Source organism: Protobothrops mucrosquamatus, unplaced genomic scaffold (assembly GCF_001527695.2).
Source record: "Protobothrops mucrosquamatus isolate PMUCROS unplaced genomic scaffold, P.Mucros_1.0 scaffold687, whole genome shotgun sequence".
Taxonomy (NCBI): domain Eukaryota; kingdom Metazoa; phylum Chordata; class Lepidosauria; order Squamata; family Viperidae; genus Protobothrops; species Protobothrops mucrosquamatus.
In genome coordinates this window covers 84,728-110,003 of record NW_015386973.1, presented here as the reverse complement: position 1 = coordinate 110,003, position 25,276 = coordinate 84,728, and the positions used below count along the sequence as shown (strand labels likewise).

The 25,276-nt window shown below is 36.6% G+C and overlaps 1 protein-coding gene across 1 annotated transcript in view; it reads left to right on the top strand.

The window, feature by feature from the left end:
* The window catches only part of LOC107289403 (ankyrin repeat and sterile alpha motif domain-containing protein 1B), a 114,292-nt gene that overhangs the window by 30,540 nt on the left and 58,476 nt on the right, over positions 1-25,276 (top strand). The window contains exons 5-9 of the mRNA XM_015818158.1: positions 3,287-3,362; positions 5,538-5,639; positions 9,164-9,280; positions 13,235-13,407; positions 14,807-14,947. Coding sequence (XP_015673644.1) covers positions 3,287-3,362; positions 5,538-5,639; positions 9,164-9,280; positions 13,235-13,407; positions 14,807-14,947 — 609 coding nt within the window. The remainder of the gene's footprint in view (positions 1-3,286; positions 3,363-5,537; positions 5,640-9,163; positions 9,281-13,234; positions 13,408-14,806; positions 14,948-25,276) is intronic.

The following is a 25,276-nucleotide window of genomic DNA, read 5'->3' as shown; positions in this document are numbered from 1 at the left end:
TAAGCCAACATTATCTGGAGATGTTTCCATGATCATGTGGCCAGCATGACATCATGCCACAGCACAAAGCACAGGGCAAAAACCAGTATGCTGTAACCTTCCTGCATGCTTATATGTGGTACCTGTTCATCTACTTGCATTTGCATGCTTTTGAACTGCTAGGTTAGCAGGAGCTGAGACAAGTGACGATAGCTCACTCTGTTTCATGGCACGGGGTCTCAAACTGCTGAGCTACATGCCTTTAACGATCTAAGATTCAGTGAGTATCATGCAGCAAATGTAAAATGACCTATACAATTTAATAGCAGTCACAATCAAACTAACTGAATCTAAGAAGAACCAACAGCATTAGATAAATGTCAAATGTCAAATCAGTACACCACCAGTATCCTGAAAAGTATTTCAAGGGACATCAGGTATGAAATAGCATCTTCCATGTCAGTCTGAGGCACTAAGTTCAGGGGTGAAATTTGCAACCCTGAATAACTTCCAGATGCCAGTAGAGTTATAGGTTCCATTATTGCCTGATCCAAATATATACAACTATTGGTTCTAGGGTATTTTGCAGTTTCATTAACATTGCCTTTATGGACCAGAGCAGAATCCCTATATGCATAGTCCTGTAATGTCAGTGAAGACTATTGATGGATGCTCCATGCACCAATGATCTTACATAAATAACAGCACCATGAACAGTTCGAGCTCTTGGTCAGCTGATCCTAAAGCTTCCATGGTTGACCCAATGATTTCCTTGTCTACAAGCACATTGGTATTCTCTGTCAAATGAAGTCAAAAACATATGGAATCCTGTAGGTTGCTCAAAGAAACCACAGCACCTGTTCCACAATGCTTTTGCCAAGGAGGTCAAGCATCTTCACCTCCACTGAGTTATTTACAGAACTGTCTCTCCCCAATTGTCTTTACCTATCTACCCAATCTAGTAGGAAGAACATGCTCTGGGTACCATCAACTAAGGAAAATCAGTTTGCACAATATTTTGGTTAATCCAATGTTTTTTCTGTGCTTAAACATTTAATTAGATATTACATAATGCTATGAAAGTAATGGATCAATTTGATTACCTTCATGATTAGTATAAATTCATTACAGTAATTCAAATGATGTTTTATTATGATAGTTTCTCATGATCTTCTGTATTCCAAATTTATATTAACTGATATTTATAGGCTATATCTTTGTTTAACACAAAACAATACTTGTTGATCAATTTTACTGATTCATATTATTAAGTTTACTGTATACCAGAGGTCCCCAACCTTTTGGGCACCAGGGATCAGTTCTGTGGAGAGAGGTTTTTCCACGGACCGGAGGGGGCATGGTTTTGTATGCTACCTTCATCCCGTGGATGGGGCTTTGCTTGTTTGTGCGGCCCGGTTGCTGGCATGCCGCGGCCTGGTACTGGTCCACAGACCAAGGGTTGGGGACCCCTGCTGTATACAGTATGCAGATTTTTGGAATACTTTTTGTATCACAATGATGTATTTTTAGACTAAGTGTTAATTTCTGTGATGTTTGTAAGTCTTCCACTAAACATTGCAGAATCTGGACTTATTGTAATAGCACTTGTTTTGACTGTCTTGTAGACTATTTCTTCCCAACCAATACTAACTTGCATACCTATATTTGGGGTGTATGTAGGTGTGCATATTCTAATGATATAATAGTGTATTTATTCTGCTATAGTCATTACTGATTTTAATAATATTTGGGGGCCTAACTAAATGATTATGGTACAAACATTTGGAAAAGTACATACAGAACAACTAATGCTTTTGTTCTTATGTTTACATATACAGGGACTGAAATAATTTTTTTTATACCCACACTCAGGGTGTGAGTATTACTGTAACTTTACCATGGAGACAATGTAGAACACATTCCAGATTCTGAAAACATTGTACCTAAAATGTAGAAAATGTTCAAATCTTGACATGCACTTAATCCTTTTCTACCCTGCTTTGGTTGGGGTGTTTTACTACCTGCTGCCACTGTTAATTGTCTTCCTGATATCGTAAGCATCATAAGGTTAAGGCAATTTATGTTACAAATAATAAAAAAGAAACCATCTATAGTAGTTTGAGTAAGGAAGTGGACTACTGCATTTTTTTTTTTTAAAAAAAAAACTACAATAGAGCTTGATTAGATTCTGCTGCATGACCAGTCAGGGAAGGGAGCCATAGAAGGAAAGTTGATGGTGTAGAACAGTGATGGCAAACCTTTTAGAGACCGAGTGCCCAAAAACTGGCCCTGCCCCCACTCCACCCCCTGCCCCGCCCCGCTCTGCCCCCATCCCCAACCCCACCTGCCCACAGGACCACTCACTGCCTCCAGGGCCCGCCGCAGATCGCCCAGGCAGCCCAGCAGCACTATGGCGGCCACACCCTCTGCCCGCACCCTACAGCATCAACTGCATGATGGGGTGTGAGGGCGGAGTCTTGTCTACGCTGCCTGGTTGCCATGTCCTTGGCTGCACTGCTCCATGTAGGCCACACTCAGGGGCAACTCTCCTTCAGGGGGGCTACTGGAGAGGAGGGGGTCACAGGGGAGGCAAGGCTGGGGCAACGGCACGTGTGCCCACAGAGAGAGCTCCGAGTGCTGCCTCTGGCACCCGTGCCATAGGTTCGCCACCACTGGTGTAGAATGTTTATGTACAATTTCTATTCTAAGTTCAATTACTTCCATTTCATTTTGGTCTCTATGGCAGAAAGTCTGAATGTTAGTACATAAAAGTGCTGACATCCTGCTTTTCATGTCTTCCTTTCATTCAGGCAGTTCTTCTCATTCAAAAATAGGAAATTATATTATCAAACTTTATTAAAATTATCCAAAACAAAAGTACTGTCTGTCTCTACATGTTGTCCACTCACACCCTTTCTCTGTCTCACAAAGCTCTTAAAGTAAGCTTAACATAGTGTTTTTAAAAGAAAAAATAGCCATCTTTTTAAGAACCTGCCATTTTCTATTTGGCATTATATCTTATTGTTAAATGCGATGGTTGGCATCAAAAAGTTGTTCACCACAACATAAGTAGTGTTAAAAATCAGGTATCAATGAAGCAGTTGATGATTCATGTTTTGAATGAGGTATTCATGAATATTGATATTATCGTTCCATTTTATTGATTCTCATGGGCCATATTCCAGAGTTTGTGTTATTATTTATTAAACCTCAGTCAATGATACCTCTTTAGTTAATGTTGATCATGAACGTTATTTCTGATTGTCATAATTAGATTATTATTTTTATTAATGTTTTCTTTTTCTAGACAGAAAAGGGGAGTGCATTACATGAAGCAGCTTTATTTGGAAAAGTAGATGTTGTACGCATTCTTTTAGAAACAGGTAAATCAACTGATTTTTAGTTATTTTTAGTTATTTTAAAATGTTAAAAAATGCTATTTAAACTTCTTTGAAACCAGTTTTTAGTTTTTACCCAGTTCCAACTGATCTCTTATACAATGGCCTGATTCTCATACAGTTGTACAGGATTTTTTCTTATTCTTAAATCAAATAGGAATTAGATATTAGGAATAATTGGTTTATTTATTAAATGTATATACCACTTGACTCTCAGTGGCACTGGATGGCTTGAAATTGTTAAATATTGTCACAAAAAAACAACACTCACACACATAAATCAAAGATGGTAGAGATAACAAACCTGGATGGAAACAAAGAAAAAGAGATAAAGAGGGCTTCAGTCACACTTGCCAAAGGCTTGCATAAAGAACTAGATCTTCAGGCCCTTTGAAACTTTAGTAGAGTGGGTGTCATTCAAATCTCAGGGGGAATCTCATTCTATAAGGCAAGTGCTGCTACAAAGAAGCTGTGCTTTGAGTTTTGGTAGATGGCATTATTTAAGCAAATGAAACCAGAATGTTTCAACCCTGTCCGTTCGGACTAGGAAGGCAGATACTATGGGAGACAGATGGTCCTTCATGTAATCAGGCCCTATGCCATATAAGGCTTTATAAGTAGCAACCAGCACTTCAGTCATATCCAGAAGCAAACTGGCAACCAGTGCAACTCATGAAGCAAACTTATTACATGGCCAGTTTGGCCTAATGCTGACCTAGACTCCCTTAGACAGGAAAGCCAGCTGGGTAAATAGGAGGCAGGAGTATTGATATGTCTGCTGACTATGCATATTGACTATGTAACAATAACAATAATAATAACAACAACAAGGCATGCCCATCACTGCCTGCACTGCTGGATTCTGAACCAGTGAAGCTTCTGGGTGGTCTTCAAGGGCAGCTCAAATAGAGCATGTTGCAGTAATCAAGTCCTGAGGTGACCAGGATCTGAATGACTATGAAGGGTTGCTGATCTTACAAGGGGTACAACTGCATATACCAAGGCTGTTGATTAGTTACAGTATGTCTTAGGTTACTTAAAACAATAGAATAATTAAATTTCTTAGGCATTGGCATTTATATAGTTCATAATATAAAATTTTGAGAAGGCTAACATGATTACATGTGCATTAGTCAACTGTTTTCAGTGTAGTTGCCTTTTAATTAAATAATTGGGCTTGAAGTATTTAAGTTTATGTTCTAGAAAACATTTACCTCAGAATAATATAGAGCAGATGGGAAGGGTATTTATCCAACAATTCCAAAGTCTTCCTAGTTTAGCTTGGGTAGAGCTGAATGATATATGTTTTTAATTTGTGTTTGTGTTTCTGTGAATGCATATTAATAGTTTATTTTTCTTAAATTACTGACAGTACTGCTTGAATAACCAACCAGTTGATTTTAATGCAAGGGAAAATACTGAGAACAGATCCCACCTGATAGGACTGAATATAGGAAACCAAGTGTCTTGGATCCAGAGCAATTTAGTCATCTATGTTCCCCAGATATTCAAGGCCTGTTGCTGGCAAAAACAGCAATGCGTACCAAGCACAGGTTTGGACTAACAGGAGAGATCTATCTGTCCGTTGACTGAATTCCTCTCGGATGAACTCATATTTTGTTCACAACTTAATTCTCTCACTATCTAGGCCAGTGGTTCTCAACCTTTTTAATGCCGCGACCCCAACCGGACGTAAGTCGAGGACTAAACCGGTTGTAAGTCGAAGACTAAACCAGTCATAAGTCGAGGACTAAACCGGTCGTAAGTCGAGGACTACCCAACCGGTCGTAAGTCGAGGACTTTCCCTGCCCGGGAGCACCGCGCATGCGTGGTTCCGCCTCCTGCGCCGGCCGAGGCGTAGCTGGCAAGCGGCAGAGACGGAGCAGGCCGACCACCAGCTGGCCCAGCCCAAGGGAGATAAGGCACCCACCGGAAAAGGGGGAAAAAATGGCGGACAAAAAAAAATGGCGGACAAAAAAATGGCAGACAGCCTTGCTTGGCGACCCCCGTGAAATGGTCGATCGACCCCAAATGGGGTCCCGACCCACAGGTTGAGAACCACTGATCTAGGCAGAAAATTTGGGTTTTAGGATTGGAATCTTAAATGTTCCATATTATATCCCTTTTTTTGCTGTTTTCTATTCTGCATATTTATTTCAGGAATTGATGCCAATATAAAGGACAACTTAGGCAAAACAGTTTTAGATATTTTGAAAGAACATCCATCACAACAGTCACTCCAAATTGCTACATTGCTTCAAGGTCAGTCAGTTATAGTATGTAAGCCATATAAAAATGATTAAACTACAAAAATCTCAATTTTATTTGTATTATTTTTATTTTCATGTTGTATATTAAAATTACCACGTAGACATATTTGGTACATGTTTATATTGTTAATATTAAAATAGAAATATGTTTGCTTGAGAGTCTGTTCGGTTTGGTGGTTTTAAAGTTCCAGGCTAGAAACCAGGAAACCTTGAGTTCCAGTCAATGAAGCCAATTGGATGACTTTAGTCCAGTCTTTCTCTAGGAAAAAGGCAATGGCAAATCCCAAAAATGTTTCCAAGAAAACATTATGGAGTTGTCTAGGCATTGCTAAGAGTCAAGATAAACTCGAAGACACACATTCAAAATATTTTGGTATACTTATCAAAGATATGTATGATTCCCCCAATCTTCTCACTATGAAGGGTTGTGTGTTTTCTGTTGCTTTCTGCGGGTTAGGCTTTGCAGGAGATGAAGATTTACTTTATGATTATTTTTGTGGTTTCTGTGAGTATTTATGCCTTTGCAAACTACTGTTTCAGTAGATTTCAAAGTGAGCCTTTGGGACAGGACTACTCTATGCTATCTGCAGAATCTGTCAAATACTTCAGTTTCTCTTTTACTACCACACTATCATAAAAACTCTCCAACTCTTCTTTCTCCACGCACTATTGGATTCTGTAGTTTCTTCATTCTTTTTGTTTATTTTCCTCTTTATCTTTTTTAACTGTTTCCATCTATGACTTCTAACATGCATGATCTGTGTTGCCTTTGTTTGGATTAGGATCACCAGATATTATGATTATTCCTAAAATGTTATTCTATAATTACAATGTAATTGTTCAACCATGCCTTAAACCTTGCTTTGGGAGCAAACTCTATTTGGTTGTAGATTGATTTCAGTTTTTGAAATTGTCATATAAACACTATCACTGGCTCCAGTTCTGAATGCTTTCCTATTGGAATAGTGCTGGCTCATGCTAACATATCAATAAGGATATGTTTTCTCATTTGAACAGAATAATTACAACTCCCTTTCATTCTACCGTAGGCTCAGCATTTTCACATTTCCAGTGAGTGTTAATCCTTAGCTGCTCTTAACCCTGGTCTAAAAATTCAACTTATTATGAAAATATCCTAAGAAGTTTTATGCTAAATGTGATTTGGGATTACCATAGGCTTCCTATTCTATAATAAATCTGCTAATCCCATTTGGGATAATCCCCCTTGGATTTGATCATTATCTCTGTCTGGTGGATTTTGCTTCCAGGATTATCAAATAGAATTTGAATTACCTGATATCTTTTACTCTCAAATCTTTTGGAAAGGACTTCAATATCTAATTGATTAGAATTATGGCTGAAGGATTACTTATGGGAGAACATAGAGCTGGTGCATGGTCAACAGCTCCTCTGTCAATTCTAGTCATGCGACCCATAGAAACTTGGACCAATAGACATAGTAGAAAAAGAGAAAGGATTAGTGTGCAAGCCATGCAGATAGAAGCAGTGGTGGGATTCATATATGTGAACAACCGGTTCTCTGTGTGGATGCCGCTTCCGGAAGTCCATTCTGGGCCTGGACAACAAAAAATTGGCTACCGGTTCTGCCAACGTGGTGTGAACTGGCTGAATCCCACTACTGGCTAGAAGGCTGGAGAATCTCCTGCTGCTTCAGAATTATGGACAGCTGCATCAACATAATGGCCTCAGTATATAAACATTTCCCTTCCAATTCCTTAATGCCACAAACAATTGAGGCTTTCTGCTCTTTTATCTACTCTCCATGTTTGTTATGACTGCAAACATGTGGAGTCCTAAGTGCTTTCTGACCTTAGTTGTTTGCTTGCAGATGTTTCATTACCTGCCTAGCTAACATCAATACATGTTGAACTGATGATGTTATCTAGTTGTATTGCAATAAAACATCTGCAAGCAAACAACCAAACTAGAAAGCGCTAAGCACTCCACAGTTCAACCCTAAACTATGTTATTGGATCCAGAATGTATACTCTAGGACCTTTTTGCCTCTTAACATTTTGTATTATTTTTTTTGATATCTCTGTATATCAATCCTTTTCGATTTAGTGATTTGATCTGTATTGCTTTCTCTACTTTTGTGCCTCTGCACTACGCAGTTAACTTCTTTTTGCTCATTTTATCCATTAAAATAATAATAATTTTCATAGCTTTTAGAGCTGTCAAGTAGTGTTGCATTCAGTCTGGCATCTGCCTTAGTCTCTTCTCCAAGAAAACTGTACCAAAGTGTACTAATCTAATTCCTAGTTATTTTATATTTAAAATTAAGTAGTTCTAACAGGTTTTGGAAATTACTCAATTTTCAGATCTAACATTCTATTTTCTTTGTTGCTTGGTTATCATGAAATTGCAGATTGCTCATTAATGGCAACACTAGATGACCTGATATGTGTTCTCCATTTAATTTTGCTTTAAGAAAAAGCTTCTATATGTGCATTCCAACATAAAAATGCAGAGATAGTAGGAAGGAGCTGTGGACACTTAAGTAATCCTACCTCCCTATATTTACATGTCTTGCTGCCTTTAGTCAGGGATCCTGATTTGATCCCCAGTAAGCATGAACAGGCTTATAGAATCCTATCTTTAAAACTTTGTGGGTTTGCAGAAAATGATCCAATAATCCTTCTTGCATCTTTCCCAACCCTTTCTTACATCCTTGCATAACCTTCCTGCTTCTTCCTGACCCACATAGTACCTCTCATGCACTCCCTCACACTCTCACACACCCTCCTTTACCCAGGTGGCCCCACTTACACATAACTTTGGATATACACACCCCTCCTGAACCCTCCGTCGCACCCTCGTGTATCCTCCCCAACTCACGTCATGCCTTTTCTGCACTTTCATGCATCCTCCCTTGTGCACCTGACTTATGTAGCACTTTACATGCATTTCATACTCTCTTGCTCCTTCCTCCACCCAGTAGCAGTTACTTACCTGCCCGTTGGCCTGTGACTTGCAACTTTCTGCTGGTTTTCCCACTGATTTTGGTTGTGGCAAGCCAACAGGAAGTTCCTCACCAAATGATGGAGGGAGTTGGTTAATGGTCGCAATTAGGACTGCTGGAATTGCCATTGCTAGGTGACATGGTCACACTTTACATCCACATCTCTTAGTGACAGAAATTCCAATCTCAATTGTTGTAAGTTAAGGCCTACCCATAACATTTGTTTATACAGACATAATACTGTAACAGAACTTTGAAAATTTAACTATACTACTAAATCAAATTTTCTAAAATGAAGTTTTATTTTATTTAGCGCAGAAAGAATGCAGTTGTAGATATATTTAATTGTAATTCATTCCCATTAAAATCAGGAAATATCATAGAATTGGCTGTATGAATTATGATTGCCCAATATAAGTTAAGCTACATAACTTAAATACAACCTGAACATTAAATGAAAACATATGAAGAATTCCAAAAATATTGTCAGATGAATTTTCAGATTTTATTTATGGGATGTATTCTTACCATAGATTACACAGAAAAAGAAAATTCAGACGTTCCAGAGGAATCCATAGAAGAATATTTAATATCAGATCACCAGTCCAGTGTTTTATCCCTAGAAGAGTCTCCTATACAAACAAGTAAAAGTAAATATTCTATTCTCAGTAGCTTGTTATGTATTAACAAATGTTAATAATCAAAAACATAGTCAATATGATATTGTACTTATTTTGCAAATTACTAGAGATGTAGTAATAAAAAATTAAATATATTCTTCTTTGCTTATAAAATGTTAATTTTTGTAAATATATTACATAATTGGGTTTTAAATATTCTAAGGCATATTTTAAGTCTTTTAACTAATCACTACTGGTTGCCAAGTGCCATATTTTGTTAGGTTGTAGACCTAATTTATCATACACTTCTACTAAAAACCTTCCCATATAGTCAACAAACTTTTCTCACTTAGACAAAAAATGATGTTTATACCATCACAGTCTTTGCTGTATCATTTTAACAATGGGTATGCTATGGCAACACATTTAGTGCACGTTGGACATGTACCAACCATCTTCTCAAAATCTTGTTACAAACTTGTTATAGTTTCTAAAGCTAGAATTTAAAGCATTTTCCCCACTTCTTAGAGTTCTTATAGCTATATCAATATCAATATAGCCTGTTTAAAAATTTAAAATAAATGGTTAAATTAATTAAAAAAAAAAAGAAAGAAAGCACCAAACAAGGATAAATCTAGAAAAGCATGTTGAATGCTTTGGAAGAAAGGATAAATGAAGCAAACGATCCAAATACCTATCCAGCAATGTATGCAATGACTTCAAAGATGGAAACATATGGAAAAACAAGAAAATCTTTCAAAGACCTCTGAACTCAAAAGGAGTTTTCTGAAAAATATCAGTAGACAAATAGTAATTGATTCAAAGGAGGTCAAACAAAGATGGAAGGAATATACTGAAATGTTGTACTGTATTAATGTCAACATTAAATATATGTTTCCTACTTAGAAGAAACTTTAGTACTAGAAAATAAAGTTAGATCAGCACTTCAATCATTACCCAGTTGGAATGCTACAGGAATTGATGGAATACCCACAGAAATATGATAAGCACAGAAGAAAATTCAGTAGAAGTTCAAACCAATCTATGCCAATAAACCTGGAGAATAACACAACGGCCAATTGATTGGAAGAGGTCAATATACAGTGCATTTCAATACCAAAAAAAAAAAAAAGATTTAGCAGAGAATGTAACCTATAGTATAATATTCTGAATCTCACATGCTAATAAAATAATGCTTAGGATCATCAAATACAGATTAGAGCCCTGATATTGCCAGGTGTTCAAGATCGCTTTAGAAAAAGCTGAGGAACATGGGACATTAATGCTGATGTATGCTGGATAACTGAGGAAGCCAAAGAACACTAAAGAGAAATCAGTATGTGCTTCATTATAAAAAAGAGCTTTAACTGATCATGTCAAGCTGGGGGATATGCTTAGATAAAATGGAAATCATGGAACATTTCATTGTTCATACGAGAAAGTTAGAAGGTCTTAATATAGACAGAACATGGTAAAAAAACTGGTTTCAGGTTGCCAAAACAGCACAACGAGGCTGAATATTCTTCCCTTATTTATTCAATCTAAATGTTTTATGGGAAGTTGAATTGGAAGAAGACAAGTGTGATTTTAGAAGACGAAAATTGATAACTTTGGTCAGTGGTGGCGAACCTATGGCACGGGTGCCAGAGGTGGCACTCAGAGCCCTCTCTGTGGGCACGTGCGCTGTCACCCCAGTCCTAGGCCTTCAGCTGGGTTTTATAAAACCTTTTCACTTTAGGCCTCCGCCGCCATGTGCAAAAAAAAAAAAAAGGTTCAATCAATCAATTTCAACTTCTCATGGGAAAAAAAAGATCTTGCAAAGTTGGAATTGATTGATTGAACTTTTTAGTCCCACCCAGTCTGCCCTTACCACCGCAACCACGCCCACCCAATGGGCCACACCCAGCCAAGGGGCCACACCCACCGAGCACCCGACGATGCATAAGTGGGTTTTGGGTTGCAGTTTGGGCACTCGGACTCCAAAAGGTTTGCCATCACTGACTTTGGTTATGCTGCTCTAATAGCTGAAATTGGGACTAAAATATAAATGAGATCAAACTAGTGATAATAGGTACAAAAAGCAATCTTAAAACTGACAATGAAGATATTGAAGTGGTGAATAGTAAAGTAACACACAGTTGAGAAATACTCTACAGACTAGTACTTGGTCAGGCAGGTATTGGAAAAGATATGTATATGCTTTGATGTGTCTAAACTTACAAAGATCTGAATAATGCAAGCAGTGGTGTTCTTTGTGACAGTCGATGGAAGCAAAAATTGGAGTTTGAAAAAGCAAGATAGGAAGAGTATCGATGCCTTTGAAATTTGGTGCGGGAGAAAACTCCTGAGAATACCATGGAAAACCAAGAAAACAAACAAATGGATCATAGAACAAATATATTCAGAATTCTCACTAGTGTTATTAGTGGAATAAATGACCAAGGTCAAATTATCTTATTTTGGACACATTATGAGAAGACCTAGCTTGGAGGAGAAGGCTCTAATGCTTGGAAAGAGGGAAGAAAGAGAAGAGGATGCCCAGCAGTAAGGTGAATAGACTCAGTTACAGTGGTGATGAATGCACCATTAAAAGACCTGAAAGAACAGGTTAGGGACAGATTGTAATAAGGAAAAATCTGTCTATGTGGTTGCTAAGAGTAGACATTGACTTGATAGCATCAATAACCAATCTATACAAATCACACAAGAGCTATTTTAAATCCTGAGATTGTAATTATGTTTGGCAGAAGAGTGAGGATGAGCAAAAGAAAACCCAATAACTCAAACTCCATATCTGCCTCCCTTTGAACTTATAGTGAAATATATTTTACACATTTTTGAAAATAATTTTTGAATATAATTGTTAGTAATAAAACAACTGTTTTTTAAGAAAATAATTGACAACAATGAAACAATAAAATCTACAATATTGTGATAAATACACTATTTCTATATATTTAAAAAAAGCAGGAAATGGACAGTTCAGCCTGAAACTTGTCATAATTCAATAGTTCCATTTTGGATCCCCAATTTGCTTATTGATCCATACAGTAATGTGAGAGCTTTGTGATTATTTTCAAATGATTCCAAAAATGCCAAATCCATGATTCCAGAAATACCAAATAATGGTAATAAAGTAGTATTTTAATGAAAAAACATTTTTCAAATGGATTTCTGAAAATTTAATTTACAGAAAAAATGAACATTGATTTAAAATTGAATATTTAAAATTAACAACTGAGCAACATCCACATTACACTCAACCACCATAAGCATGTATGGTAGAATCAAAAACATCCCAACAGAACTGCTTCAAAAGTTCTTGGATGTGTCTAGTGGTGGTGCAGGCGAGCATTATCATGAACCAACACCACACTGGAAGTGGTGCCATAGAAAATCCCGCCAAATGTGAAGATGCCAAAGGATGCTAGTGAAGTTCATGGAGCGTGGTTCGACCATAGTTCAGAAGTTTACTGTGAAACGTTACGAAAATTCAGACAACCCATGCCCCAGACAAGCCCAGATTTGGCACCAAGCAATTACTCCTAAGGAATTTCAAACCTTGTAAGACCTTATGACAAGTGCCTCAATTTGAATGGCAATTGTGTCAAAAATTAATGTAATGTTGTAATTTTCTAATGTGTATAATAAAAGTTCTGTATTTGCGAGTGTCTGTCATTGATAACCAAACGGAGGTTTATTTCCCTCATATCTGTATAACTCAAATGTATTCTACAGAATGACATTATTTAATCATGTTAATCCCCACGCATTTGATGTGTGTAATATTACATCAAATAGTATCAGAATAACACAGATTCTTTATTTTATCTACGTAAAAGAGAAAAGGGAACATGCTAAATATCAAATTAACTCTTCACCTGCTTCTGCTCTTGGATTACACTAAGAAGAACATACTTTGAAACTTATATTGACTTATTTCTTTTACTAGTGACTGATTATTATATTTTGGTTCTTGTAAAGGTGAAGCTGTGACTGGTGAATTATCAAAACTATTAGATGAAATCAAGCTTTGCCAAGAAAAAGATTATTTAGAAGATACGAGCCATACTATATCAGATGATTATCTGGATGATGCTAGCAAAGTATCAGAAGAAGAAGTAGTAGCAAATGGAAACCGAGCCAAGTCTAATATAGTAAGTGAGAAAGAGTATAGTTTCAATTCTAGTGATTAACAATATTATTTAATTCTTTTTCATATGTTGTATATTAAAATGTTTATATGCTGCATAAAATAATATAATTAAAAAGTTTATAATAAATTGAAGTGGCAGTGGCAAATCTAGATTCTTTGATTTCTCTCCGAAATCATTATATTAGGTAAGGGGTTTTTTTCCAACTACTTTCTGGGAACTTACTGCCCATTTGTTTTGTTTTTATAATTTTGTAAATTCTATCCATCTTTTCTTTTGATTAAACTCCTTTACTTACCATTTTCCTTCAGCAAAGATATTTCAAGCCATTCTCATAGGTCTTAAATTGACACTGATATAACTATAGCAAGTAATAATTCAAAGCCTATTTTTCTCTGTGAAACAATTTGCAGCATTCTAGTGAATTCTATCTTTTTTCTGTACAAATCACATATCATTAAAAATCATTAAACAAAAGTATTTAATTATGTCTAAATTTGACAACAAACCTATGACTAAAACTAAATCTTAATTAAAATATTACAATAGCTAGATTATATTTTTAGGTATTGATCTTCCAGTAGATGGCAGTATGGTTCAATAAAGAAGCGCATCAGCCATTTTATACAATAGAAGGATCTTCCAAATGTATGTTTCTTGGTTAAGTTATTAAGAGAGCTGGCAGGTTTTGGTGCAGCATGAATCCAAAAGGATCCCTGATAAATGGGCCCTAAATACCATGCATCGATAGTCTCCTATGAGCTGTGTAATCTTTCCTGTATGGAAAGCCTCTGGGAACAGTAGGTAATGGTAAGCTCACCCTAGCATAATTTAAACATGTACTACCAGACATAATAGGTATGTCTGGGGAGGGGGGGGTTAGTGTTGATCTTTAAACCTCTGGGCTAGAGAGTTAATGCTATAATATAGCCGATGCCATAAATTATTAAACAGCCATATGCATTCAAGAAGCCATAATCAATTTATTTTTAAAAAATGGTGTTAATGTTGTTTAAGATAATAAAAAAGAATCAGTTAATGGTTTATGGAAATTTAGTGCATTACAGTATTCAATGAAGTGAAAGAAATTCAAAGAGTTCAGAAAGTAGCATGTTGAATTAAATAATAAAAAATGAAGCAGGAGTTCAAGAAGTGATAAGGACAATATGGGAGTTTCCAGAAATGATTATTTTAATACTATATTCACTTATAGAAGGCAGCAATTTCTAACTTATTGCAAATGCATAACCACCATGTTAATATATAACATCACTGAGAATAATTTTAGGTGGAATTATATTGAATTTTAGTTCAATATGACCTGTTTTAATTGATATATTTCCTTTAGATGTAAAAATTATATAATTCCACAGTATTCATATTCACTTTACTCTGTCCTCAGAGATCATCTTCCACAAATCTGGAACAAGCAGAAGAGGAAGAAGAGGGTGGAACTGAAAATAGTTGTGGACCTACAGGTTTGTGGGAAGCACTGACACCTTGTAATGGATGTAGAAATCTTGGATTTTCCAGTCTTACTCAGGTATTTATCATTTTAGATACAAATTGTGTTTGAGTATCCTCCCATTATTATGCTGGAAAATTTCATCAAGAACCTTGTTCTCTAGAAAGTTTAGACAATGGATGTCATTGTTCCCAAATGGCTTCTGTCAGATTATAGATCCCAGTGGTGAGTTCCATTTTGTAAAAAAATACATCCATAAAAAGAAATACTCCCTCTTCATGGCCTTTTGAGATTTTAAGTATATCTTTGACTCAATTTCCAGAAATTCCCTTTGGTACAAATTAAAAAACTCAACTCTCAACAGGTGCGCAATCCCTACAGTTCTCTATACTGATAATGCCCCATAATTTCCCAAACATATATAGGGCTGAAACTAGCAATAGCAGCAATATTTTGATACTGCAGCAAAATTACCTGGATATAATTCTGAAAAATCTAAAATTGTGGTCTTTGCTAAGAGAGCAACCCAATAATCCTGGACAACAGGAGGGCAAAAAATATAGGTGAGTTGGTTACCCACTCTAAAGGCATCTGGAATACACACCAAAATCACATAGTGCAGATACTACTTAGATTTTCAAGTGCTGTTAAGTGCTTCTTCTACATAAGTAGAAACCAGTTAATCCCTGCAGCATTAAAACGTTTTGAGGCCAAGTTATTGGCCCAAATCCTTTATGGTACATAAGTTGGAATTTATAGAAGAATATTGTAGAATGATGCACTGGAATCAGTGTAAACAAAAATTTGGAGATCAATCTTCACTGCACCCGATGGAACAGCAAATGCCCAGTTAATGTTTGAGATAGGATGATGATACTATTGGCTAAAAATCCAACTCTTCCATTTGGATGACCTCTCTAGTTTTAACAGACAATTTTCTTTCTCCCTGAAAAGGCTGTAGAGCAAAAGTTGGCATTATATGAATTTTCCATACTACTAATGTTTTTTAAGAGAATGACTAAACCAAACAACTCACCAGAAAGATGTGGAGTTTCAGGCCAAAGTTAATAGATTGGCCCAATAGGGCAAAAATTGGAAACCAACAAAATATCTAAAAAAAAAATCTAACTTTCCCCAAATCGAGGATAGCATTTTTCAAAGCCAGGCATAACATTTTACCATCTGCACTGCTGCAAAACAGACACTCCAAAATCCCATTAATCATGTGTACTTGCTCATGGGAGATTGAAACCATTTTGTATGTATTATTTACAAGTTATATCGGGATATCAGGCCTGCTTATAATCTTCCCTTAATATGTACATTTCCAGAAAGGCCAGAAATTTATATGTGAAACATTTAAAAGATTCATTTATGTAGTAGCCAAATTCTGTCTTGCTATGATGAAGCCATAACTGCTCACAGAAATAACCACTTCAGTTTTATTCATCACTTCCGGTTTAATATATTAGTGATCTTGTTTTAGGTGATATGTATTTTTCCTTTTTTGACAATAATATTTCAGATTTATACTTGGACATATAGTAGCTATATTACATTTTATCTTTTTATGCTAGTATTTTACTTCATCTATGTATTGGATTTTACTTTTGTGTTATATTTTCATATGTTGATCATTAATCAAATAAAGCACAGTAATTCTTGACTTAAGGCCATAATTGAGCCTGGCAAAGAGGTAACCAGACCTGTTTTTATTATCTTTTCTGCAGCAGTTGTTAAGCAAATGCTGTGATTGTTAAGTGAATGTTCCATAGCAAACACCCATTGTTTGCTATTGGGCAGTTTTTGCCAGAAATCAGAAACAAACCACCTGTATTTTACAGTGGTGGGGTTTCATGGTTTACTGAGGAAATCTGGGATATGAAGCATCAGATGCAATGCTTTAAGTGATGGTGACAGAAGATGTGGATTTAGTATTACTGAATACATATAGCAATAAAGATGGCAAAGTGCCAGCCTTTCACTTTCATAGCACCTTCATAATGACATCCAACTGCACTGTTAAGATGGTAGGTGGGAAAAGATAGATGGAAAAAATTCTTCATAGTTTTGTGACAAGTTTGCAAGACATTTTACTGACATTTTACTTTTGTATGGTTTTGCTCCAGACTCCACTTTGACAAGGGCAAATGGGGTAATTGATATGGATTTGTGCAATATTATCTGGGATCTTTTAAAATGCTGTAGACTCCAAGGATGTGGGTTTTTGGCAGTAACCTCTGTTCTTCCCCTTGGCCCTATGACCATCTTAGTTCTTTTAAGCGACTGAGGGATGCATCTGCAGACAGTTTACTGAAAAGTAAACTGTGTTTGAAGCTACTATTCATTCAAAATGTGTTGGATAACTTCTGTCCAGTCTCCAACTTTCACTTTAGGGTGGTGCAGCTGCAGTTATAAAATAATCCTAGATGAAATAGTTATCTAGCTCCTGTTTCATTAGGTACCAAGCTTGGGTATGGAACTGAAATTACATTGCTTTTATAGAAGATTTCTTCCTAGTTCTGTTAAATCTTTCAGTGGTATTGGGATCATTGACCACTGTATTTTTCTGGAGCCTTTTTATTGATATAACACAGTCATGTTAGTGTGATTAATAAGCTATTCTGGCCACTAACAAAAGGACTGCTATGTTGAAGTGTTTTTACTTATTGCTAGAAATTTTAATCTCATTGCAACTACCTTCTACCCACTCAGTTTGTCATTGTACTTGTTTATAGCACAGGTTTTAAGTTTCACTTGAGTAACAAAAGAAAACTGTTTCGTATATAGGCTGTTGACAAAGATATTGAAATCATTTTCCAGATAAGTACAGAAGAAATATCTAACCTCCATTCACAAAGTCTTGTCCATCTTTGCTATCTGTATTTGTATCTACTTAAATAGTAGGGAAAATAAATTGTAGAGAAATATAAAGGATGAGATATAGTTTATAGTCTAGTCTACTTCGTATCAAGAGACAGCTTTAAGATCACTGAACTCCAAATTCTAGGCTGCTCACCAGTTTGGACGCTAGTTTTTTCAGTAGTCTTTAGTCCAGCATGGTCCCTATTTCCTATCTTTGTCAAAGATTATACTTATCTTTCATATGCTTAAAAAAGAGTATTTTCTTTCTGTTATTATTTCAGTTTTTAAGGCTATCGGATAGCCTTCTGTTTTGCTGGATTGTTTCTATCTAGAGTCCTAGACGATGGTTTGATAAATGAAATTTGAGTCCAAACGAGGAGTGGCAAAAGCATATCAGAAGGGACACTTTCTAGTTTTCAGATCAGTAAAAGTAGGGACAGGAGGGGGTACTTTCAGACAAAAAGATAGTACTACCTTACAAGGCTAACAACAGGCTAAGTGGATAGAAAGTATTTGCATGCAATGAAGGGCTTGGTGAAATTGACAATAGTGCAAAGTGTGTTAGACTTTATAGTTAGATTCTGATTATTAGTTCAAGTTAATAAATGATTAACTGATGAGTAACTTTCTCTGACCTTGACAGTTCCTTTTTACACATCTGAATGGACATCAATGATATTCCAAGCATGGTTCTCAGCACATCAATAGTAACTATACAGCTTTAGGAAGAAGGGAAAAAGTTCTTTGGGGCCTGAGTGATGTTCTCATCAGTATGAAGGCAAAAGTCCAGCAAGAGAAAGGACAACTAGAGTATTGGTATAAATGTGGAGGATAAGGTAGACATTAGGTTTAGCCACTCCATGCATCTGGTGAAACAAGCTGTAGCTCATAAAAGCTTATGCATTTTAATAAAATTTGATAATTTGAAAAAGTGCTACCAGACTTCTTCAGAATATTAGCTATTGATTCCATGGGAGTTATGGATCCTAGATTTTGGATGCAATTTGTAGATTAGTCTATTTTAGGTACCTTGGTACAAAACAGTTTGCCCTATGGCACACCATTTTACTCAAAAGTTATGGGAATCAGAATTTTAGTAATATGTAGATAGATTAACACAACACTCTTCTTCCTATGTATACAGCATGTTCTTTTCTCCAAATGGACTGAAAAATAGGATTTGTGGCTAAGGAAGACTGATCAACATACTAATATTTACTCAACTTTGTTTTTCCTGTTGCCAATTCTCAGGAACCGTAATTTTTTCTGCTGAAATAGTAATAACAATTTTTTAAAAATTGCCTACTATGAGCCCGAACTGGAATATATAACAAAAACCCTGCAAGATAGAAAACAAATTGCAGATTAGAAAACCAAACAAATGAGAACAAAAAAGACTAATAATACATATCCATTGTATCTTTTATGTCAATAGAGAGCCAGTTCAAAGGCTGAAAAAAACCACATTTCTTCAGTTCAGGTTTTAATTCTGCTGTTGTAATTTCTTCCAACAATGGAAATTTATCTTTTTAGCACTCACCCTAGCTCAATAAATTGATATATGGTAAGAGAGAAGCAATCTTGATGGATAAAAGAGAGAACTAGAAGATGTAGGCATAGTATAATAGACTTTGATTAAGTGCAGTAGACAAAAATGAATGGAAAAACTTAAATGTCTTTATGGAGGAAGAAGTGAGATTGTCAAATTTATTCAGCTCTGCATTAGACTTGTTCCGTAGAGATAATTGCTCTTCTGGGGAAGAATAGAAAAATAGCATTATACTGGTGTTAGTGGGTGGAACTTCTAAAATTGAGAAAAGGTAACTGCATATCATTGTACACATCAGGCATGTGACAAAGCTGAGTATGTCAGCATTTTCCTAATAAGGTGAATATAAATCATACTATTTTCTCTTTGTAAACCATATTATTCTCTATGCTAAAATTATAAATGCTCCCTTTTACCTCTAACCCTTCCCTCCAGTAAATATAGAGACCTGTAAGGTACAAGCAACCAGATCCACATGTGTATAGTTCAAACTAATTACTTTATTGTATTCTACTTACAATGCAGGAATCTCCCCAGACTGCTTGCCTTCCCTAGGGAACAGATAACTAAGGTTCCATGGGGCTTGGGGGGGGGGGAATCAGTACTCTTGCAGCTGTGCAACAACTAATTCCTCACTTGATTCCTCCTCCTTGTCTGGCTGGGTGTTTCCCAACAAGACCCTAGGATTGGAAAAGCTGACAGAAAAATAAGATCCTGGTCACATTGTGCGGCAGGGTGATCTTTTTCTTCTGTCCAATATCAGCTGATTTTGCTGCCAAAGCTGCTTTTTGGTGGCGCTGTTCTCCGGATTCGATTAGGAGCACCTAAGAATCACCCAAGATGACTTTCAGATGACCGTGGACACACCTAGGAAGAGGAATCTTGAAGATTGCAATTCCTGATAGGAGTCGCCAGAAAGTTGGGTCTTCATCTTTTCCTATCAGCTGATTGTTTTTTTAAAGTATGCCTTGTTTTTTAACTGCACTTTTTGAAGTTTCTTTTGTTCTTTAAAAGTTGTTTTTAAAAGTTAATGGTCAGTACTGATGGGGCTCAAGGCTGACTCATCCTTCCATCCTTCTGAGGTTCGTAAAATGAGGACCCAGATTGTTTGGGGCAATAAGCAAATAATGCTTTTACATTGTAAACTGTCCAGAGAATCCTGTATATAAACCTAAATGCTATTGCTATTGCCGCTTAAGTATTCCTGATTTTGCCATATATATACATAATTTATATAATATATAAAATATAAAATACAAAGAAAAAATAGAAATAAGAGATTAAGGGAGGGAAAAAGAAAGGGGAAGAGAAGGTGTGAGGTACAAGGGAAAAGAAAAAAAAAAGTGTTGACGTCCAACTCTTTTTAGCACAGTACAAAGTAAAAACTCTCTAGCCTCACCTTTTTGTTTTTACACATTATTATATATTATTTATATATATATAATGTAACTAACCATTTCTATAACAACAACTCTATCTAATTGATAAAACCAAATTCAAAAATACATTTTTTATCACAAGCACAAAATTCAGAATTGGTATCCAAATGAAAAACATACTCAAGTATATTCTCCTCTTTAAATGGAATGATCAATTTAACCATTCCTGCTTTACCTTGCTGTGGAAATAGTATACAGTATGTTTCTATTTGCCCCTACTAATCTTTGTAAACTAACACCGTTTCTATTAACAAAGTTAACTGTATACTTAACTTTGTATACTGTATATATTGTATACTATATATTGTATACTTTCTCAAATTCTTTGACCTTACTGGGAAAAGTACTTTTTTTCTCCCCCACCCTTTTAAAGAAAAATGCTAAACTTTCTTTTAAGTACTTTTCTAAAATCAAAACTTTTTAATACTTTTTTTTCTTTAGTTCTTAACATACAAAATCTCAAAGAGATTTTCAATAACATTTGCCTACTTTAAAAGTTACTTAAGCATTCATTTTATATATATGTAAAAGATTACATTTTGAAATTTTAAATTGAACCTTTCTTTCAATTACACATATTAAACAAAGAAAATTCCAATTGTCTCCTTATGTTTCCTTCCTATTATCTTCATAGAATAAAATCTTTTTCTTGTCTAGAAGTTTTACCCGGGAGGTTCTTTTTATCATGAAATCCTCAGTCCTTAAAGAGAAAGTCCCAAATTTGTCTTTTTTCTTGTGTTGCAGGTTTTATATTTACATTGTAATCCTCAGCCTTGTTAATGTCCTTAAAGAGAAGGTCCCAAATTTGTCTTTTTTCTCAGAGGTTTTCTTTCAGTTGTGTTGCAGGTTTTATATTAACACCATAATAGTAAAAGTTAGTATCAGGTTCTTCCAAAACTGTAAGGCGCTGCCCTGCATCTTCTGCCTTTTCAACTATTTGTGAAATTACAACTGTTTGTGAAATTGCCTTGGTAGTATCATAGCATTCTCCACATATATGCATCTCAGTAATTTGAGAGGATTTTTTTTATCATCCTTAGAGCACAGCTGGTCAACAAATTGGTCAACAAATTGGCGAATTTTATTTAAAGACCTTTCAAGAATATCTCTAATACTCTGTTTGTCCATCTTGGCTTCCACTTTTAGTCAAGATCAGAAAATTTTTGCCACCCACAGCAGAGAAAACCAAGCTACAAGTTAGTACAACATTAAACTAAAATCACAGCCATCATTCTTTATATGTTTCCATCAGCATTTCCTTATTTGGCTTGCCTTAGCAGCCTTAATAGTCCCTTGTTGTTTAAGACAAAGAGAAATCCCTAAAATGGTGTGAGTCTTCAAAAAGGCATAACAGACTGTAACTAAAAAGAGCCTCTTTTTAACTTGGCTTGAAAAGAATAATAGTCTTTGAAGGTGATTGTGCTGGACCAGTATGTAGCCATCTGGCCAGAGCATATATCTAGCTTAGAAAACTGTGTGTAGAGCAAGTAGCATTTTAAGGGTTAAAAAGCCGTCTCCTTAAGAGATGGACTTCTGGGAAATGTAGTTTAGTTGTTACATGGTTATATTTGTGTTCTATTGGCCACTGGGAGGGTCTTGTGCTTTTATTACTGGACATCCTGTTACATGCCATTTTATTATCTTTTTCCATGAATCCTAGCACGAGGCTAGGCTGGGAGCTCCGTAGCAACATGTAACATTTACGTAGAATGGGGAAATCCATTATTCTTTTACCTACGAGATGTGTCCAGATTACAACCTACATTCTAGAAGAACCTCTACAATAACTGTGAGTTAATATTTTGAGGATGCCTGGAATAAAAGTAATTTCATATGACCTCATCCGTTGAGTTTATTCTGCCTGTTTCAAGTGGAATCCAGCAACCTTCTGTGCGTGAGACAGGAAAGTGATTAAGAAGGAAAAGGCACAAGTTACTGTCCGTTTGAAAGGTGGATTTCAAACATCGGCTTCTTCAAACTCGAACAGATTGCAGCCCCTCCCTCCCCAGCTTTTGGCATGCAGATTGTTTCGGACAACTCCAGAAGCTGTCTGCCAGCTTGCAACTATTTTGGAGGGTTCCGAGGGAAAGTTCTTTGACCCATACTTAACAACTGAAGGAATGCTAGTTCCTTCAGTTAAAGGTTGAAGAGCTGCATCCCAGGAAGAAATGCTTCAGAGATCTCTCCCCAGGCGTGCCACCAGTTGGCTGTCTTCCCGGAAGTGAAGTTTATTCCTGATTTTTGAAACTACTTGTTTTTCTTTCACTTAAACAGAAGATTTTTCTGTAGATTTATAATCTAGGATCTTTTATAGACCTCCATTAAAAATATACATAAATATTGAAGTTTGCAAATTAATGACAACAGGCACAATTCTGCACAGATACAGAATTGACAGTAAAAATATTGAAGTGGTGTAAAGCTTTTGACTTTTAGAATCAGCTAGTAAAGTAAAGGGATAAGAAGTCAAGAAATATGCCAGACACTAGCTCTTGGCAGAGCAGTTATGAAGGTTTTGGAAAGGATATTCAGATGACATGATGTGTCATCTATACCAGGGCTTTTCAACCAGTGGTACGGGTACCACTTGTGGTACATTGGCACCTGGCAGGTGGTACGCGACCATCCTAGAAAAGTGGTAGCGGGGGAGGGGAATGAGCTGAACTGGTGGCAGCACCACACAAGCCTGAGCGAGAGGTGGCTGGAGCTGCAGGGCTGTCAGGGCTTAGCAGAAGCACCAGGATCAGCGCCAGGCTCCAGCTGGAGCTCGGCGCTGATCCTGGCACTTCTGCTGAGCCCAGAAGTGCCAATCAGCTGGAATGTTGCAGCATCTCCAGGTGATTTACATTCAGATGCTTGGCAAGTGATTCATATTTATGATGGTCACAGTGTCCCAGGATCATGTGAAGTGACCAAAACCTGCTGCAACCACCCAGCAGATGGGAATAAAAATCAAACACCTCCCCACCCCACCCCCGCTGCCAATCCTCAACAGAAATGCTCACAACAATGAAAACCTTGGACGGGAGGAAGAGCGCCGCCGGGCGGGCAGGCAGGTGTCTTGCTCGGCTGTGGCTTGGGGGGCACTTTTTTCAGTGCCATTGTAACTTTGAACAGTCACTAAGCGAACTGTTGTAAGTTGAGGGCTACCTGTACTTTATCACTTTTTTCCTTTTTGGGGGGGGGTCATCAAGTTTTTGACACCTTGCTAGGCAACTGGTGGTACTCAGATGTTGCCATATCCTAAAAGTGGTACAATGGGTGAAAAGGTTGAAAAGCCCTGATCTATACCTACAAAGATCAGAAAAGAGCAAGCAATGGTATTCTTTGTGACACTCTATAGGACCAAAGCTGGACTTTGAAGAAGCAAGATAAGAATATTACTGATGGTTTTAAACTTTGATTTTGGAGAAGAATCCTGAGAATACTGTTGACAACCAAGAAAACAAACAAATTGATCATCAAACAAATCACCTAATTTGTTCTTAAGGAAAAATGATCAGGGTCAAATTATTCTACTTTAGACTTAGCTTTTGATAAAAGACTCTAATTTTGGTAAAGGTGAAAGGAAAGAAGAAAAGGGATGATCAGCAACAGGGTGGATGGGCTCAGGTATAGTGACAGTAAGTACACAACTAGAAGACCTGTAAGACCAGAAGAGGGACAGATTATCATGAAAAAAATATACGTGAGTTGACACCAGTTTGATGGCTCATAGTCAATCAGTTAATGTATTTTAGACTGATATGGGAACATCTTAGTGGCAAAAGTGGCATAATATTCTCTCTGATGAGATCTTTAGATTCCTGGGGGAGGAACAGCATCAGAAGCAGAAGTTGGTTAGTAGTCATGTGAAAGAACTGGCCTGCTTCCTGCAGTTGCCATATGGCCAGTCACATGTGACAGCAGCCACCTTGGCTTTTCTTTTTGTCATTTTTTTTCTTGCCCTGTCCTAGGAACTGTCCATGGACAACAATTAGCCATGTAATGACTACAGTTTGTGGCAATTCTGTTGTCACAGCTGTTTTGTCTCTGAAACAGGAGAAAGATCCTGGACTGGAGGACCTACACTAGCATTTTAGCAATAGCAATAGCACTTAGACTTACAGTGGGCGGAAAATTATTTGATTCCCCCCCCCTTGCTGATTTTGCATGTTTGCCCACTGACAAAGAAATGATCACTCTGTAATTTTAATGGTAGGTTTATTTTAACAGTGAGAGATAGAATAACAACAAAAACAATCCAGAAAAACACATTTCAAAAAAGTTATAAATTGATTTGCATTTTAATGAGTGAAATAAGTATTTGATCCCCTATCAATCAGCAAGATTTCTGGCTCCTAGGTGTCTTTTATACAGGCACCAAGCTTAGGAGCACTCTCTTAAAGGGAGTGATCCTAATCACAGCTTGTTACCTGTATAAAAGACCCTGTCCAATCAATCAGATTCCAAATTCTCTACCATGGCCAAGACCAAAGAGCTGTCCAAGGATGTCAGGAACAAGATTATAGACCTACACAAGGCTGGAATGGGCTACAAGACTATCGCCAAGTA